Below are 20,200 nucleotides of genomic sequence, written 5' to 3'. Positions count from 1 at the left end.
TGCTTGGAAGATAGTGAAGAATGCAGTTTTGGAGTAATAGATGTGTCAGATTGTCTTCTATTTGAGTTACTAGTATATGTTATTTCAAATGAATAGTAAGTACAGTGATAATCTACTTTCATAAAACCAAAGGGGATGAATCATGTATGGAATGAGAACATGATAACAGGGCAGAGGATTTGCAAGAGGGGTGTGAGGAGGTTATCTTGTTAAATCATGGAAAGTAACACCCACCTTCTGTCCCCTTTCTCCTTTTTATTCTCACTCTGCCCCCCCTACCGTACAAATAGAAAAGCACAACTCCAGTTAAATCATTACCTAATTTTAATAAACTCATGATTTCAGTTTTTTTTATTCCTTGTTAAGATATGTTTCTAATTTTACTTCAATCAAGATAATTAGTAGGAGTATATTATTTCGAGACTCTGTTCATTTCATGTGCTTATTGCTAATTTTCTCTTGTCAATTGAGCACCAAAAAGACCTTCAAATCCCTAAAATACTGACCCCATATACATATTGCGCTACAAAAAGTGAGAAATCATCCACATTCCTCTTTCGATATATAATTTTCCTTTTTTCTTCCTTTTTCGTTCCAGTTCTTCCTAGTTTACTACGCTGCAAGCAAGCCTGCAACTCGTGTTTGTGGGGATAAGGTTGTTTTTCATGCTTAACCATATGGTCCATATCTTTTCTTTCTTTTGCCACTATCTATTTTATCACCTAAAATTGTAACTCTGACCCCTTTGAATTCCACACGTGAACTCTGCTAAAATATAAACATATAATACTATAATTTTGGAGAAAGTATATATTTTGTGCTAGTTATTAATACTTCATTAGTGTAATATTTCTTGTTATATTATATATAGTTCTCCTATGAGATTTTGCAGTATAGTGATGAATGGGCTGCCATTATGACTAATAGATTTTGTTTCTTTTAGCCAACTTTTTGAGCTCGCATAATGATAAACGATCTTGACACATCCTGTAAAAGTTGGGAAAAAGTTTCACAAAGAAATCTTGAGGAGGACAAAACATATATAAGTAACCCCATTTCAACTCAAGACCCTGTTATGATTTTAGTGAAGATTCATAAAGGTGCTTACGGCCAATCAAGAAGGCTATAGTTTCTAACTAATTTATCATGTTACAACCATTGAAACAGTACTTGTTAGCTATTTTTTTTTTAAAAAAAAAAGAGCCAAATGGAGACAATTATTTGGTATCTTTCAAGAGATTTGGTGTTTTCTCAAGTCCTAACGACTTTCAGTGGAAAATTTGCTGTCATACTTTTGCTATATTATTGATTGTTAGACTATTAGCTAGTAGCAAGTTCATTGATGGGGACTCTTGACCTTATTACGATATCACTTGCCTATCTAAATTTTAGGTGAGTAAATAGCGATAAATATAGTGCTGGAGCAAAGCCATAAAATTATTAGAGTTCGTTTTCATGCCAAGGATATCGTTTTCGTGAAATTTTGACGTGGCAAGAAGGCAGTTGTTTTAGCAAGTATTAGTTCATGAAACGCATTGAATTGATTGAATTACATGTCAACAAGAAGTATTTAATGAGATTATAGTGAAAACATATATGAGTTTGAACAAATTCCACGATATTTTGGTTCGTTGGTCAATCATGTTATCGTGTTCAATGCACGTAGATTGTCGAATAATTATGAACTTATTGTAAAACGTTTTACCCATAATCCAAATGGGTTATTCTATCATTAGGTTCAATTATGTTATGATAGTACTGTTATTATCTTGAACAAGCTAGTTATACGATATTATACGTACAATGTTGTCGATATATCTCCGTCATCCAAAAGGAAAATCAACACATTACGAAATGGTTCATAAGAAGTCTATACTTTTATATAGAGTTACATTAAGTGTTCTATGTATCTCGCAATAAAGACTTACTTCCTACGGTTCATTTAGTTGATTTTTAGTTGTTTTCACGAATATATTAAGAAATTTACCTTTTTGCATTAATTAACAATGAAGTTGACCATATTAATCTTTATTATCTTTAATTTGTTTATTAAAAAAAAGAAGTTAGTTCCTTTTTGATATCTTAAAAAATCAAATATTATGAATTACATAAAAAAGGGCAAAATCAATTAAAATGGACCCAAAAAAGTATTTTTTATCTAGGAAAGACATGCACTTGCCGAATGATTTATTACCTCAAGTGACAAACGGAACTAAGCTAAATAATGTAGGAGTTATTTATAATTTTGTAATTGACCTGAATTTTAAATGTTAAGTTTGACCGCTTGAGGATAGTAAAGGAATCAAAAGGTAATATACCAAGCCTCTTATATGTGATGGCCCAAAGGTCATCTTTTGTTTTAAAATTTGATTTTGTGTTTCGGGGCCTTGAAAATTTCATTTTTTTTTCTCGATTTACATGCGCAGTCCGGACGTGCTTCCAGAAAGTCTTATATGAAAATTTGAGAAAAATATTGAGTTTCTCTATTAAAATTGACTTAAGTTGACTTCGGTCAACATTTTGAGTAAACGGACCCGGACTTATAATTTGACAGTCCCGGAGGATCCGTAGTAAAATATGAGACTTGGGCGTATGCCCGGAATTAAATTCCGAGGTCCCTAGCCCGAGAAATGAATAATAGTTTATGAAAATTGAATAGTGTATGAATTTGTTGGTATCGAGCCCGTATTTTGGTTCCGGAACCCGATACATGTCCGTTATAATATTTAAACCTTATCTGTGAATTTTGGTAAAAAACGGGGGTGATTTGATGTGATTCGGACCTTTGATTGAGAAAATAGGAAGATTGAAACTATCTTGAAATTTTCATGTGTTTTGGTGTTGAATTCATAGTTCTAGGCATTATATTGGCGATTTGATCGTACAAGCAAGTTCGTATGATGTATTAAGACTTGTGTGCATGGTTGTCTTGGAGCTTCGAGGGCTCGAGTGAGTTTTGGATAGGCTACGGAATGATTTTGGACTTAGAAAAGTATTGTCGGTATGCTTCAGATGTTGCAGGCCCCTGATCTCGCAATTGCGAGTCCTGCAGGGTCCGCTTTTGCGAGCCTTTCTTCGCAAATACTGGGAGGTTGGGCCAGCAGTGTTCGCAAATGCGAAGTAGTCAGGGATGAGGGACCATCGCAAATGCGACCAAAGGTTCGCATTTGCGACGGTAGCAGAAATGCGGCAAGTTCGCATTTGCGATGCCTTTCTCGCATTTGCGAGCTTCGCAATTGCGAAGCTCAGGTCGCAAATGCAACATCTGCAACTGTGAAAAAGGGACTTAACGGGATTTTTGATTCATTTCTCAAATTTTCAAACCCTAAGCTTCAAGAGGCGATGTTCTAAAGACCAATTCTTCCCCAAATCATAGGTAAATGATTCTTAACTAATTTCTTTCAATATACCTCATCTTTTTACAAGATTTCATCACAAAATCTAGGATTTTTCATGGTGAAATTGAGTGTTCTTGGGTAGAATTTAGGAATTTCAAAATTTGGGGATTTAGACCTCAAATTGAGGTCGGATTCCAAAACTAATTGTATATACGGCCTCGGGGGTGAATGGGTAATTGGATTTTGGTCCAAATTTTGAGTTTGGATCAAGCGGGCCCGGGGTTGATTTTTGACTTAACAACAACAACAACAACAACAACAACAACAACAACAACAACAACAACAACAACAACAACAACAACAACAACCCAGTATAATCCCACAAGTGGGGTCTGGGGAGGGTAATATGTACGCAGACCTTACCCCTACCCCGAAGGGTAGAGAGGCTGTTTCCAGGAGACCCTCGGCTCAAAAAAGCAATAGGAGTTGATATATTAGTACCATAAAAATGCGTAATAAAAATAACAACAATATATAAGAGATACGAAATATGAAATACAAGATACGAAATACGAAATACGAAATAGATGGCTGGTATAGTACAACTAGAAGGTAAAGCCCTGCATTAATAGACGACCACTGACATTCCTAGTCTAACTCCTAACTAGATAGTCTCTCTCACTTGTGCTGTAGAAATATTCACACTCTCCCCTAACCTACAACCTTAATGCTCGACCTCCATAATTCCCTATCAAGGGCCATGTCCTCAGTAATCCTAAGTCGCGCCATGTCCTGTCTGATCACCTCTCCCCAATACTTCTTAGGTCTCCCTCTACCTCTCCGCGTGCCCACTACAGCCAGTCGCTCACACCTCCTCACCGGTGCATCAGTGCTCCTCCTCTGAATGTGCCCAAACCATCTGAGTCTTACTTCCCGCATCTTGTCCTCCATGGGGGCCACACTGTTGTTGCCTTATTTGCAACTTGTTTAGTTGTTGAGTACGATGTATAGGTGAGGTGGCGAGTATCTATACATTATTGTTGGGTCATAGGATGCGATTGAATCTTATACTTGTGACTATTGTGTTTCTTTATACGTATTATTCATGCTTTAGTTGGTTAATTCTCCATGCTAAACCAGTTTTATTATATTCTTCCTGTTTTGGATATTGGTTGGGTATTGACTCAAGTTGAGATTCATATTGTGAAGTTAACTGTTGAAACGAGATTGGTTATTGTTGATTCCCTTGCTGGGATGTTATTGTTTCTATTGTTTGGATGAGGAAGAGTGTAAAACACGAACGGTGATGTCGTGCACGATATTATGAGTGAGTGTTAATGCACGAAGGGTGATGTCATGCCATAATCTATGAGTGTTAAAGCACGAACGGTGATGCCGTGCCATATTCTGTGAGTGTTAATGCACGAAGGGTGATGCCGTGCCATATTCTGTGAGTGTTAATGCACGAAGCGTGATGCCGTGTCGTTTCTGTTATTTCTTATGGCGAGGACAAAAGTAAAAGCACGAAGGGTGATGCCGTGCATATGTTGTTGGGTTATTATTTTTGTTGGTTCAAAGCATGATATTTACCTTGTCTCTTAACTGTATTGTTCCAGAGCTTGATATTTCCCCCTCAGCATGACTTTCCCCTTCCCGCTATTATCTGTTAAATTTCTATTATTTTTATTTTTATTTTCTCATATATGATTTAACTGCACATGTTTATATGGTTGTCATGTCCTAGCCTTGTCACTACGTCGCCAAGGTTAGGCTCGACACTTACCAGTACATGGGGTCGCTTGTAATGATACTATACTCTGCACTTTCTGTGCATATTTCGGTGCCGGACCTCGTGAGTAGAGTTTAGGTTGCTGCCTTCAGTCCACAAAAGACCCAAGGTAGATCTGCCGGTGTTCGCAGACCCTGAGTCCTCTTCCCTCTATCTTAGTTCTTGTTTTCTTTCATTCCAAAAAGCAGATGTATCTTTCTTTAAACCAGTATTTGTAGAAATTCTTAGACGTTCGTGGATTGGGTAATCGTATTTTAGAGTTTTGAACTGTTATAAAATTTCCGCACTTCATATATGTTTAGTTTAAATTAATATTAATTACTATTTTGGTTAATGGTTAATGTGTTAGAGCTGTATTTGTTAGCTTGCCTAGTATTCTATGAGTTAGGCGTATCACGATTTCAATGGTAGGAAATTCGGACGGTGACACTTGTAATACAAGTAAAAGCTGCATATTCAAAATTGAAAATTGAATATCATCAAGAAACCCAAGTCCATATTTTACAGTTGGAGCTTAGAAGTGATTTGGGTAAAATGAATTAGATTGGTCATTGTAATTTACAAAATCTCCATATTTTTAGCTGAGACAACACTACAATCATTCGTAACTTTAGGTTTAATGTTCTTGGAATTAACATCCTGGGCTTATTACCCTAATCACTTATTCGAAAAAGCAATAGAAAAAGCTCCTTTTTAATTTTACTGTTGTAACGAATTATTCTCAATTCCGCCGAAAGATCCACCTTCTTCTTTTCACCTTTTTCACTAATTCTCTTTTCAACCATTGAAGAGAACAACTAAAAAGAAGAAGTGACTTTTAATATACTACTTACTACAGTAAAAAAACAACAAACAAATGGAATTATCCTAAAGAAGAAAAAAGAAATAACGTGGATTTTTTTTCATTCAACAATTAATGAACTAAACACTAGAAAATAATTCTAGCATGAAAAGCACTTTTCAAGGTTTTTTTCTTATAAAAAATAACTTTCATTATATCAAGCACACTTAATATAAATTGTATAATTAAGTTAATATTTAACAACTCATAAGGAACATTTTAAAAAATTTCTGATGCTTGAAAGTAGGGGTGTACATAGGTCGAGTTGTTCGGATTTTTCAATTATCAAACTAAACCAATGATGTCGGATTTTTAAATATATAAACCAAACCAATAAAGTCGGGTTTTTCAATTTCGTTTTTTCTCGGGTTTTCTGATTTCTTTTTCCAGGTTTTCGGTTTTTTTTTTCCGGTAAAGTCTTCATAGCAAAAAATATGTAACTTGTGCTCCAAATATATTTCTTTAGTCCTAATAAGATACAACTATATAATATATTTTTCAAGAAAAAAACACAATAATATCAGATAAGTCATAGCATTATACTAAAATATTCAATAACAAAGATAATAAAATTTTATAAAGCAAATATTGCTAATTAATAAGCTATAGTAAAAATTAATATAATCTAAAAATACTATATAGGTCATGCTAAAATAAGTATAGCTAATAAGTACTATTAATTACATAACTAAACACTAAAGAAAAAAATAAATTAAGTTATACATTTTCATTATAAGCAATATAAAACTAAAAATTAGATATCCAACACTATCATCAATCCTAGACTGTAACCCGTGGTTGGAAGAGTACATGTCTCGTGATTTTAACCTCTTCAGCAATCATCCAATTTTTGCCGACTGCAATGGCAAGGTACATTATTCTTGTTCTGACTTCTGAGAGTACTTTTTTCTTTTACTATTAAGTCATAAGGATAATAGTGAGTACTAATAACTGCACCAAAGCAATAATGATAAATTATTGTACCAAAACCCTAATGATAAATGCTGAGTATTATTTTATCTAGTATTTAACCAACTACTTAACGTAAATTTAAGTTAGTTGAACAAGTGAATATTGAATATTTAAATTAAAAAGAAAATAGCACCAAACTAACAAGTAGGAAGAATTATCTGGATAGTCAAAATCAGAATGTAAATTTTGGTACATATAATAACATTTCCCCCCATAAATAAGTCAAAAACTATAGCGCTATAATGTTTCATATTATATTGTCATCAACAAAATAGTAGTAGGATTTTTATACTTATTTTTCTATATGGAGGGACTAAGGTGGAAATTTCCTCAAGTATCAACAAAATTCGAATAGGGGATCTGATGCAAATTGGAACCAAATATAGGGAGAATGTGTCGGTGTCATTTGTTCCTTTCCAATTTGTCACTTCTTTTTGTGCACCCCAATATTCCTCTAATTCTTTTTCTGAATTAGATGGTACAAATTCCTCAATCATATTAGTCAAAATTCAATTATTCTTTAAAAAATTTAGTTTGCTGAACTTGATTCTGAAGTATTTTCAAGGACAAACCCGTCATTTTAAAAAAGAACTGAAACAATGTACAGACGTAGATAAAATAAATTTAACCAGAAAACTAGGTGCATTCACCTTTAAAATATGGATGACAAGAATAGGAGAAAAATAGTAAATTAACCGAGAGAGAGGGTGGGCACAAAAATTCCCTTGGTGTAGTATTTTACTACTTACTTATTTGAAGTGTCAATCCCTGGGAGCGAATGTATGTCGACTCAATTCGGAAAGACCAATAAACAACATTAATAAATGTGTGCCTGATCGAGAGATTCTTCGAATTTTTTTAATTCTTGCATCTCTTTTTGAAACAGAAAGAGAGAGAAGGGTAAAAAGAAGCGGTGTTTAAAGTTGGGGGGTCAATTTTCACTTTTCAGTCTATTTTTATCTTTACATTTTTGCTTTGAGTCTGCAGACCTCCCTTTCCTTCTAACTTTTGGCAACAAATACCATGTGTTGGTAGTTTTTTTTTTCCTCTCCGTGTAACCTCTGTTTTTGCCCTTGAAAATGATGAAATGAAAGTGGGGTCTGTGATTTTATTGACCTTAATACATCATACCAACTTGAAGTTGCTTATGGTAGTTTCTTTCTTACAGTGTCAAAGCAAAACACTGTGTTACAGTTTCATTCATTTGCATTTCTTTTTTATATTCATTTAACAGTAAGATATAGTAGTAAAAGTGAGTGGATTTTGTGGGAACATATATACATGTGGGTTGTTGTTCCAATCTTGTCAAAGCTTGCGTGGTTCATATATGAGTGATTGAGCTTTTTGGGTACTTTAAAAATTAAATCTTTTTCTGCAATCTTGCTTTCTAGGTACTCAAAACAAAAAGCTTGAGTCCTTTTTCTAACCTTTTATTGGTTTCTGAGAGATTTATTATGTGCCATTGTGCAGATTTGGGATTTTGCACCGCTTAGTCTCTCTACTCTCTAGACACTTCACCGAATAGTATACTGTGCTCGCTTTGAGAGAGAGAGAGAGATAGAGAGATGGCAGGAAAGGCAGATGAACCAGCACCACACCCACCAAAAGATCAGCTTCCTAATGTTTCTTACTGCATTACTAGTCCTCCTCCTTGGCGTAAGTATTTAATTCTTTGAATTCTTTGTTTTAGCATTGTAGCATAATCTTATCCATTCTTGCCTGATTTTCCTGAACTCTGTTTTCTGTCCCACAGGCTTTGAATTGCTTCTTTATGTAATGTTTGTTGCTGTTTTGAGAATTTGAGCAGAGCACACATTAATTGCTTTAGTTTCACCTTTTCTATATTTTCTCAAATTCTAGTTGTTAAAGCAGATGACTTTCTTTTTTCATTTAGCCTTATAACATACTATTTAACTGTAATTAGTGGCATTTCTTTATATTCCATATTTCTGAAAGTTACCTTTTGGGGTTTAGGGTGATTAGTATGCTTTATTCTATCCAGTTCTGGTCACACATGAAATGAAATATCCCACTGACTTGGTAAAAAACTATTGTCTTGTTGACTGACATTGGAGTAATGTCTACTCTGTATAGTAACTGCTTCATTTCTTGTTGCTGATCTTGAACAAAAATGTGGCCGAACACTTCTCTATATTTTTTATTTTGTTGCTGATTATTTTCTGAACTGTGGATTGTCGACTATGCTGATTTTGTCTTATTGTTTAATGCAGCTGAGGCTATCCTTCTTGGATTTCAGCATTATCTGGTTATGCTCGGTACCACAGTTATCATTCCTACGGCTCTAGTTCCCCAAATGGGAGGAGGAAATGTGAGGCCTATTGACAGCGGAAAGCTGTTATACTGCTTAAAATGAATTGTTTTATTTCGACTTAAAAAATAGTGTGACAATATTAAACAAAAGATTATCTGCCCTTTCGCAGGAGGAGAAAGCCAAAGTTATTCAGACATTGCTATTTGTTGCTGGGCTGAACACCTTGTTGCAATCTTACTTTGGAACTAGACTACCAGCTGTGATTGGAGCGTCTTATACCTTTGTTGCACCTACAATTTCAATTATCCTTTCAGGACGATGGGAAGACCCAGACCCTGTTTCGGTTAGTGTCTTTAGATGCTAATTTTGTCCTTTGTTTTTTGGATCATGTATTATAGTCAATTGAAAAGAAAATTAGAGAAATTGGTTTTGTGATGCAGTTTTCTCGTAGGTATATCAGTCGGATGACAGTTTAGCTGTTCTTATTCTCTTTATAATATAATATTATAACTTGAGTGCCAAAGACACTAATCTACAAAATCCTTAGTGGCTTTGGAAGCTAGTAATCATATTTCCTCAAAATAATTCATATTAGTGCATGTTCTTTTAATTTTTATAGAAGATGTTTAGGCATAACGTAGACTGATCCACTGCATCTTGGTGATATTCTGTCCTGATATTATGTTACATTTTCTGTTTTTCATCAGAGATTCAAGAAGATAATGCGGGCCACCCAAGGTGCACTTATTGTTGCTTCAACACTTCAGATTGTCCTAGGCTTCAGTGGTCTTTGGCGCAATGTTGTAAGGTTTGTTACCATCACAAGATTTATTTGTGTGCCATTTAGTGTCGACATACGACTGGTTGATGTTATTCCCTATGTATAGACTTCTGATCTAGTTCCTATTATCTCAATGTATGACTGGCTGATGTTATTCCCTTTTCTAGACTTATGAACTAGTTCCGATAACTTAATAAAGCACTCTTTCTACACATGTTATTGTCTTTTTTTGCGATTGAAGATCAAATAATTGCTTAAAGGGTCAGTTTTGGTGGTTTGCACCATGTCATTGCGTCATCATTTTGTGTTACTCCAGTGAAAAGTAGCTCTGATTGGCATTTTATTTCTGTCCATTATTTAGGTTTTTGAGCCCACTTTCAGCTGTTCCTTTAGTTTCTCTTGTTGGCTTCGGGCTCTACGAATTTGGTTTTCCTGGGGTAAGTATTGATGTAGATTAGCCTTTTTTCCTTTTTGGTTGTCTACTTTCTTGTTGCTATATAATGGCTGAAATGTTTTCTGTATCTGACTACCTTCTATGTTTAGGTTGCCAAATGTGTTGAAATTGGGTTGCCACAGCTGGTCCTTTTGGTCATTTTCTCTCAGGTGAGATGCTTTATCGAAAAATCATATTGCTATCACCTTATGCTGCTTTGAATTGTGGAATATAAAATTACAGATCATTTGATTTTGGTGGTCATTGCAGTATTTGGCACATTTGATACGCCCAGGAAAGAATATATTTGATCGGTTTGCTGTTCTTTTCACGGTGGTAATTGTATGGATTTACGCACACCTACTTACGGTGGGTGGGGCTTATAATGGGACGCCACCGAAGACCCAAGCAAGCTGTAGAACGGATCGTGCTGGACTCATTGATGGTGCTCCATGGTGAGTGCTTTTTCTCTTCCTTACGCCTCATCCTTTTCTGCTACATTTAGCGCCTGGTCAGACCTCTGGTAATTCCGTTGGATTTCCGTTTGTGGGTCCAAAAGTAGGATTAAAATGGACTTTTTTTTTTTGATGAAGTTGAACGTTAAAGTGGTAAGTAGCTCTCATGCTACTAATTTGCTAACGTAATTTGAAGTATTTGTAGTATGGAAATAAAGAATCTCTTACTAGGGACTGCGGCGGTGGTGCAAGCTGGGTAGAATAAAAAAGAAGTAGATTGATTAGTTCTAGATATGTTTACTAGCCAACCTATGCCGAGAAGCGGGAGGTCAACTCGGTTGGAAATTTCCTGAGCCCAAGCCCTATCTTGGTTATCATACGAGCTTAGCTCTTGATCAAACAACTAAAGAAATAGGGGTAGCTCAAAAAGTTGAGCTTGAATGCGAAAACTGAAGTCTCTCTGGACCATCTCAATTTCCAACTTCTTTTGTCTGTCGCAGCCTGTAAGCACATATATAGACCAGATAGGACGAAAGCTTAGTCACCTTTGTAGGATAATTAACAAATAAGCTTTCACCAACTAGATTCAAATTTCAAGGATTATAGGGGCATTTGATTCCTTATGCATGAGGAAGACAATAATCAGATATGTATCTGTCAATCAAACCAATGAAAACTTTGTCAATCTTTGTCTAAATCTCTGAATCTCAAATAATTAAACAGAAAATGTCAAAATTTTGACATTCAAAGAAGTTGGAATCATCATTGACTTCATGTTAAAGTTTTGAATGTTTGGGTTCGTGATGATTGATGATGACTCCATATAGATAAACATTGGAATATGATTAATGGCTGCTGTTTGGGATGGTGAGTGACGGATTGTGTGGCAAAGGGAAGAAGCACAAGTATCTGAGTGTGCTTTTGCTAGGGTATTCAAATTGAGCAAGCCGGGGTTAGGTGAGCGTAGCTTTTTTAATAATCAAGCTCGAGAAGGATCTGAAACTTAGCTCATTTAATGCATAAATGAGCTTGCTATCTTTATTGATGAACAGATTGGATCATATACATCTCTATGCTGGGACACAGGATAGTTTACGTGATGTATATGGCAACCACAAACTTCGGCATAATGACACTTCCATATTGATACATGAGATAACCTCATAATGAGCTTATAATTCCGAGATTTTAATAGACTTACAGACTCATGAACTGTCTTCTTGTTGCGCGATTTAAGGTTAATCACCTCATTAGATTCCATCAGCAGGAACTCTAAGAAGTTAAAATGTGACTGGTTCTTTCAATGATGTGAAAACTAACACGCTTGCTATTTTTCTCAAATGACAATAGAGGAAAGATAAAAAGAAATAGGTTGTGGAATTTGTAAGATAAGCCTTTGCACGGGGTGAAATTCCGCAATTTTGTCTCCATCACCATATTAGTCGCAATTGAAATGTGCTTATCCTATTTATTGCTATTAATTTTTACCTTGAGCATAATTGGTAGATATCACATTTGAATTACGATTTAGGAACACTTATGTGCAAGTAATAAGTAACCCAATTAGCTCGTGATTGAGGCGTGGTAGTTACTTTTGTATGTGCAAGTGAATAAGTAAGGATGGGTGTTTGAAGCTCACCTACCTGATTTTCATGTTTAGGAGCAGATACATTGTCTTTTGAAGTCAGCTGTCAGTTTTTCACTGTTGTACTTCTAAAAGCACAAAAAGTTTACTGTTTTCTCCACTTCCACTCCTTCAATGGTGGTATTATTCTTGCAACACATGATGTGCTATTTTTTTGTGCCAAGCTTTCTATTTGTTTAGCACTTTTTCTTGTATGCGCCTTCTATAGTTCACAATGTACTTGTCTATTTCTATTTGGTGCCCTTCAAGTATTGTCAATTCAAAGCAACTTATAATCTGTAGTTGTCGATCATATTCTCTCGCTGGTCTTTGTCCGCAGGATCAGAGTTCCATACCCCTTCCAGTGGGGACCACCTTCATTTGATGCTGGTGAAGCATTTGCTATGATGATGGCTGCATTTGTTGCTCTTGTTGAGGTTAGTTTATCCACCTGGTATAGCAATTGGTTAAAATTGTGAATGCTTTACACTATCTTATTGGAGGTTTTGCGTGTTAGACACCGTTGCTGACTGCTTAGAATAGGCTCAATAACTATTATGAGCCCCTAGTTGTTGGGGCAGATGTCTAAGAGTTGCTTTTCAACCTTAATCTGTTCTGTTCTTTTACGATCCCCTGCTCTATTTTCGCCCATTTTGCTTCCTTTTCAGTTCTGTTGTTTCTTTGCGCTTCTTTTGATTGCTAATTTTTGTGAAGAAAAAGATACCTGGGCTAGACAAGCCTGGAACCGACTCCCTTCTGATGGTCGATTTTGTTTTTTTCAGTCCACTGGTGGTTTTATTGCAATTACGAGATATGCAAGTGCTACTCCCTTGCCACCATCCGTACTCAGCAGAGGTGTAGGTTGGCAGGTAAAAAGGCGTTTTCCTAGAATCATCCCTCCTGCTCCCTTTCCTCCCCGTTCTTTAGCAAAACGGAACATGAATCGTGAATAATATCTTCTAGTTGATGTGGATGTTTACTTGCAATCACATGTGTAGGATCTTTTGGAATGATTTCTGCTCGTCATTTATACCTTTTGATTAAGCTTCAGATTATCCACCAATGTTGTGATGCATCCATCTCCCCAAGTGAAATCTATTTCCTCTCAAATTCAGCTCCATAGAACAATTATTCTGTAATGCCAATTTTAGTCAAATTGGTTGCTGACCTGCAGATTTCAATCTACTTTGGACGTGATGTAAACAACAGATGCCATATCTAGCCGATATCATTTTTTGGGATAAAGATTGGAATACTTCAAAATTCATGCATGGCCATCTGATGACCAATAATACTTTCTTGCTTCCTCTTGTGGTTTCTAGGTTTTCTTCCTGCTTCCTAAAGCGCAACCTGATGCACTAAGCGCACTAAGCTCCTGCTATGTGCGGGGTTCCAGGGAAGAGTCGGACCAAATTGGGTCTATTGTAGGCAACCTTACTTTACTTTTTCTATACCAGACTGTTTTCACAGTTTGAACCCGTAATGTCATGGTCTCATGGCAACAACCTTACCAGTGCGCCAAGTCTCCCTTTCCTCTCTACACTATCTAATCATTTTTCCTATGCCTTGTGTTTACCCTGGAGCATTCTTAATAATCTCAGAAGACTGGGAATCGGGTGTTACAAGCCAAAATTTTATCTAGTTCAAATATTATTGTTTCTTGTGCTTTCTCATTTTTTCTGCAATCTGTACTTTTTACAGTCATGTTGTGAACCTATGCAAGACTTAAACATGCTAGCTAACCGATTAGTAATCGGGAAGTGCAAGAGTTAGAGCTAGTGTTGCTCCCAAACACACACGCAAGTATATGTGGTCGACAAGTAATATAATGATAAGTTGAGTGTCGAACCCACAGAGACTTGTATAAACTACTCACTAAATCACTAACATTGTTATTCAATCCAGTAAAGTCAAAGTCCAATAATATGATTATATTATATTACGATTCAAAATAATAACTAAATTATCAAATAACGAGTTGATTGTTGTGTATTCAGTAGAGACAAGTATTCCAGGGTTGTGATCGATTCACCATTCGTATTGTGTTCTAATTAACTCTCCCTTTCATATAATTCACTCATGGTTGCTAATTAATCGATAAATGCTCTCATAGCCTTCTCTCGAAGTACTGCTCACCTATTCTCAATAGATTAACGCCTATATTCCTATGAAATCAATCTATTAAGAACGCATTAAGATTACGATATTTAATTAAACACGGTGACTAGGTATATTCCTATTCTAACCACAAATCCGCTCCCCCTAAGGGTTAGATCATGCTCTCTTCAATTCTTCTCTAATCTAAACACGGCTTTCCCAAGCATAGCATAGATAGTAAATAGAACTTAACTGCTGGCCAGACAATTAAGCAATTAATCACATAATAGAAGAAACAACTATATATTGGTGAATTATAATTAAGGTCAAGCTAATATCAAACAACAATATTCATGGCTAAATCACAACCCCAGAACAATGGGTGTTTAGCCACTCATGATGTAATCAAACAATTGCATAAGTGTTGAATCAATTGGAAATACTAGAAAAAAATGAAGAAAACTGAGAATTCTCCGCTTCCTCACAATCCCGTGTGTATCTTTCCTCCAAAGTGGCGTCTCTTCCTTCAAAAATAGGTTTAGTCTTACTTTTATACGTGTTGGGTAGGTCTAGGGCCGAAATAACCTTGTCCCGGGCGAAATTGGAGAAAATTCACGTCACTGGCGCCCTGGCTAGCGCCAGGCGCCCACCAGGGCGCTGCCCAATTTGCCAACACTGTTTTCAGCGCCACAGGTGGCGCCAGGCGCTGCCTGTGGCGCCCAAATGGCATTTTTCCCGGTTTTGTTCGTTTTAGCTCAAATCTTACGCGTTTCGTCCCCAATTGCTCTCGAATCATTCCTACAAGTAAAAACACTTCAAATTAATATAATCATAGCATTTAACATCCCAAATTCACGAAACAAAAGTAAAATATGAGGCGATATACATAGAAATATATATACTTTAAGCTAAGCATCAGCTAGAGCTAGAGAAAGGAGTGTTGATTAACTGGATCTGGATAACTGAATGTTTGGACCATGAGAAGAGAAAAGAAAGCCTCTTTTTGTGAGATCATGTATTGGGAAAAAACGAGCTCAATAAGATTCATGAGGATGAACTGTTTTCTTGGTCTTTCCGCGTTGCTCTTTATTATTTTCAAGTTTCAGGTCTTGTTGCTGTCGTTAATTTAACAATCTCTTGCTTGTATCTCAGGGAATTGGCATTTTACTGTCTGGGTTGTTTGGCACTGGTAATGGATCTTCTGTATCTATGTAAGTCCAGAAAAATTCTTCTACCAAGTGATAAACTCTTGTTATAATAGTTGATTGAGATGTCCTTTCCTCTGCGTATATGCAGTGAGAACGCTGGTCTTTTAGCACTGACACGTGTTGGCAGCAGAAGAGTTGTTCAGATATCTGCAGGGTTTATGATTTTCTTCTCAATTCTCGGTAAATCACCTGCTTAAACATTCCCTTTGAGAGGGATCTCACTGATATATTTGATAATTGACTACGCCCCTCCCTTTCCTTTTTCCCTGTGATTGTCTTGACAACACCATCATCTTCAGGAAAATTTGGAGCAGTCTTTGCTTCTATACCAGCACCCATCGTAGGTGCTTTGTATTGCATTTTTTTCGCTTATGTAGGTAAGCATATGGAAGCAAGTTCAGACCAATAATCTTTGATATATGTTATTCAAGAATTAGTGACTTCTTATGTTGTTTATCGTTTGCAGGCGTTGGAGGCTTAAGCTTCCTCCAGTTCTGCAATCTGAATAGTTTCCGCACCAAGTTTATATTAGGTTTCTCCATCTTTCTGGGTTTGTCAGTTCCACAGTACTTCAATGAGTACACAGTTATTGCTGGTTATGGACCTGTTCACACGAGTGGACGATGGGTATGGAAATTGGCATTAGATTCTGAATATCTTAATCATCTTCACTTACTTTCCATAGTCATGTATTAGATCTTGCTGAGAACTTTCTTGTGCTTTGTTGTTGTTGTTCAGTTCAATGACATGGTTAATGTGCCATTCTCATCGGAAGCATTTGTCGCGGGTATCCTGGCTTATTTCTTGGACAACACACTGCACAAAAAGGATAGTCAGGTAAGGAAAGACAGAGGCAAGCCATGGTGGGACAAGTTCAAGTCTTTCAAGACCGACACAAGGAGTGAGGAATTCTATTCCCTTCCATTCAATCTCAACAAGTATTTCCCATCTGTGTGATTTTGGGGTATCATGAAGTTTAAAGGGTCATTACTCAATATCATCACAAGTCTCTGGGCTTTATTGGGAGAGCCATTAAGAGCTTTATTGGGGGAGCATTAGTGCTGCAACACCAATTTGCTTTCATATGTACCTGTAACATGCAAAAGGTATAAATAGTCTGACCATTCGGAAGATGCTTATAACATTTGTTAATTGTTTTCTTTGTTGTAAAGTCATGGTTATATGTACTTGAGTAGTAATGGTGTAGTAGAATAAGCTTGCTGCTTTCAACTTATGCTGATTTCAGCAGCAATAAGCCTCTCTCGGATATGGGATCAAGCAGACTTGTAATGGGTAATACTGATAACGGTGATAGTATCGTAATATCATTTTCACTGGCAAATGTGAACTGAGAGCTATGCATACGTCCATTGAACTGATTAATTAGCCATCTGCTTGTGTGTTTTTTCATAGAAATATAGGGAAAATAGAATTCTCAATATTTGTAGTACAGCTGAGCTTCATGATGACGAGGGTCAACTTAGGAAGATTTCTTCTATTGCCCAAAACGTAATTCTTGCATAATGAAGCCGAAAAAAGGAAAAATGAAGGCAGTTTTATGTAGGTCAATTTTAAATTGATTGTAGTGTGTATCTGCTATTTTCGAAAATGATGGGCCTTGTGGCCTGAAAAAATTGAAGGCGTTAGTAGCAGTCAGCCTTGAAACTGTTGATTTCACATTTAAATGCAGTGCAGAAAAACACTTAATTGAAACCAGTGTGTGCATGGAGTATGGTTACGTTAATTAGCTGTAAAACGAGCACTTAATCGCGATATGGAGAAGTACGTTTGCTTTTATAGTTTTTTTTTTCTTCTTCTCGAAATGACTTGTCCTAATACTTGTAAGCTTGTTACTGAATTAGCATTATCACTAATCACTATATTAGGATGTAGTAAAAAGGGTGAACGAACAAGTCCTTAATATATGACATCATGTAAAAAGTACACGTTAACTGAATACAGTTGGGTTTGGAAAATTAATATCAAAGGATAATACATCTAGGATCTTTTCTTTTTCTTTTTCATCTGAGATCTTGAATTTCTAAATTTTACAGCTTAAATTCAGCCTTCTGGAAATAATTGAAATTTGTAATTTTGTGTAAGAAATGTCAAAGTTGGGCCATGTAGACCGTCGTGCATGACTGATCTTGGGATAAATCCAACTATCCAGGCACTACAGTTTCCATAGTCCACAATCCATATCCTTATATATGCACCACTTGGAACAAAATCAATTAAACTTCAGCAAATCCCTTAGTTTATTTTTTTAATTGAAAAAGAAGAAGAAGCAAATCCCTTAAGTTTGGGAAGGGAATAGATTCAGCCAACATAGCGATGTTGAATGTTGACCATTTACCATTATGGCATTATGCTGCCAAATAGACCAAAAATTAATACTAACACTGCACCCTTTTGTTACGTTAGTATGGGATATTAGACGGCTTTGAATTTAATTTGGCTCACGACCACCTTGAAACTCCTCCAGCAACTAAGCTCCTTTCTATTTCTAAATGGTGGATCTTCTCAAGTATGGATTAATTTCTCGTGATCTAGTCAGTAATTTTTTTCTTGAAAGCTTAATATTTCAATCAATTAACAGTGAATTTCTGTAGACAATCGGAATCAGTTTGAAAATCCAAAGTGATGCCTGACATTGTTTAGTGCGAACACGTAATTGATGTGCCTAGAATGTCAAAATACAAAGGTACTGATCGATATTGGGACCAGCAAAAATTAGTGCTCTTACCCACTAATAGTACTAGAAAAGGAAATCAAGAATTTTGCTCGCCACTGGTTTTTTCTTCGCATTTAATACAATTGAAGAGTGGAAAAAGTTCGATTTTCAATTTCTAACAGAAAGCTCAACGTTTTCGATTAGACTTGTGCTGCTGCAACTATTTTGTGGTTTTTGTTACAACTATTTTATACGCAACTTTAGATGCTGGTGCAAGAGAAATTGAGCAAAAAAATAAAAATAATAATAATAAGTTACATTATTAAAAATAAAAAGAAGAAGAAGACACAGTTCAGTTCTTTCATTAACATGGGCTCATTCTAAATATGAAAATTAGAATCTCATCAGAGGAGTTTTAATATTTGAAGAATGTCCTTTTATCAAATCTTATACTATTCGATGAGAGTTGTAGAAAATCATTTAATATTCCTCGCCTCACAAGATGTTAATTGATTCAGAAGCAGCCTTATGTGAATTATTCCTATTTTCATATTAGAGGGTGTCAACCCTTTATTTAAAGCATTTATTATAGCAGAGAATGAAACCTTTAAAGAGTCAAATTTTGCTGTATCTTGGAAGATAACTGTTGCCATCACAATTAAAGCTAGGAATGACATTCTCTACACTTCAAGCGGAGTGTCACACATCAAAATAATAGTCTTAATTATTTGAATTAATTTGTCCACAAAATTCATCAACTAACCTTGATGGATCTCATGTACCCAAACAAGAAAAGTATAGGAAATTGCATTTATATTAGGGTTATGCGTTTAAATTATATATATACACAACTAGTGTATGAAATTCTTTACACTATCAGGTCACCAAAAGATATTTATAAGTAAGTCTCCTTAAATGTGAGATTTGCAATCTTAAAAAGAAAAGACGTTGGCTATTGGCTACTATAAATGTTAATGTGATGGTCTAAAAATTTCATAATGCATATACAACTTAAACTCTCTATATAATAAAGTAATACACATATATCATCGGTGCAGGGCGGATTCACCTTGGTTCACCGGAAAAGTTTATGAATATGTGTAATTATTAATATGTACAAATAAAATATTAAATAAAAAAAATGGACAGTGTTTTACGCATATATCTCGGTAGCTTTCCTGGCCATGCGCTTCATGTTCCTTGGTCAAGTCTTGGGTTCGAAACTCAACAGCTTCTCATGCCGTGCTAAAGCTGAGTAACTTTTTTTATGCCTTTTCTGCTTAAGAATGTGTCATCGAAGGTGCAACCCTTGACCCCTTTGCGGGTAAGGACAAACTAAATTAGTGGACCACACTAGAGCTTGGGGCGCATTAACAATAATTTTTCGTAGGTTTTATGCTAAGTTGTCTTACTATTTCTTTTTCTTTCTATCTTTATATTGGGCGGCGATGAAATTGGTTCAAACCGATTTGCAAGTCAAATAATGAAAGAGTTTTTAAGTGATTATTTAGTGTTATATATAGAAAGTAATATTTAGTATTATTTCTAGTAAGTATATTCTGAATATATTTCAAAAAAATTAAAATCTGTCGAGGGGGTTGTAGTAACATACTTGATTAATTTTTTTAATAAAATTCGAATTTATTATTTTAATGTGTATTGTTATACTGATATGTATTTTATTTGTTCATTTCTTTAAATATCGACACCGTTTAC

At 35.7% G+C, this 20,200-nt stretch overlaps 1 protein-coding gene across 6 annotated transcripts; it reads left to right on the top strand.

Moving 5' to 3' along the window:
• Positions 1–7,698: 7,698 nt before the first annotated feature.
• Positions 7,699–17,152, top strand: LOC107822482 (nucleobase-ascorbate transporter 6). Of its 6 annotated transcripts, none has more exons than XM_075256039.1 (15): positions 7,699–7,720; positions 8,411–8,596; positions 9,172–9,269; positions 9,382–9,555; positions 9,920–10,020; positions 10,355–10,430; positions 10,537–10,596; positions 10,697–10,881; positions 12,846–12,942; positions 13,288–13,374; positions 15,755–15,813; positions 15,899–15,990; positions 16,110–16,187; positions 16,277–16,437; positions 16,549–17,152. In XM_075256039.1, exons 2-15 carry the CDS (start codon positions 8,506–8,508, stop codon positions 16,765–16,767), a joined length of 1,578 nt encoding a protein of 525 aa, XP_075112140.1. In that variant the 5' UTR covers positions 7,699–7,720; positions 8,411–8,505; the 3' UTR covers positions 16,768–17,152. The 6 variants fall into 6 exon arrangements, with proteins under 6 accessions (XP_075112140.1, XP_016504518.1, XP_075112141.1 ...); XM_016649032.2 differs by having other exon boundaries at positions 7,717–8,288; XM_075256040.1 differs by lacking the exon at positions 7,699–7,720 and adding an exon at positions 7,822–7,840.
• Positions 17,153–20,200: the final 3,048 nt, after the last annotated feature.

Source organism: Nicotiana tabacum, chromosome 6, assembly GCF_000715075.1.
Source record: "Nicotiana tabacum cultivar K326 chromosome 6, ASM71507v2, whole genome shotgun sequence".
Taxonomy (NCBI): domain Eukaryota; kingdom Viridiplantae; phylum Streptophyta; class Magnoliopsida; order Solanales; family Solanaceae; genus Nicotiana; species Nicotiana tabacum.
This window is presented reverse-complemented; position numbering and strand designations above follow the sequence as displayed.

Excerpts from the sequence above, each read along its gene's own strand:
- LOC107822482 (XM_075256039.1), top strand. The coding sequence starts at position 8,506 with ATGGCAGGAAAGGCAGATGAACCAGCACCACACCCACCAAAAGATCAG. Across the intron at positions 10,882-12,845 it reads CTCATTGATGGTGCTCCATG|GATCAGAGTTCCATACCCCT; the intron begins GTGAGTGCTTTT and ends CTTTGTCCGCAG. Across the intron at positions 15,991-16,109 it reads GATTTTCTTCTCAATTCTCG|GAAAATTTGGAGCAGTCTTT; the intron begins GTAAATCACCTG and ends CATCATCTTCAG.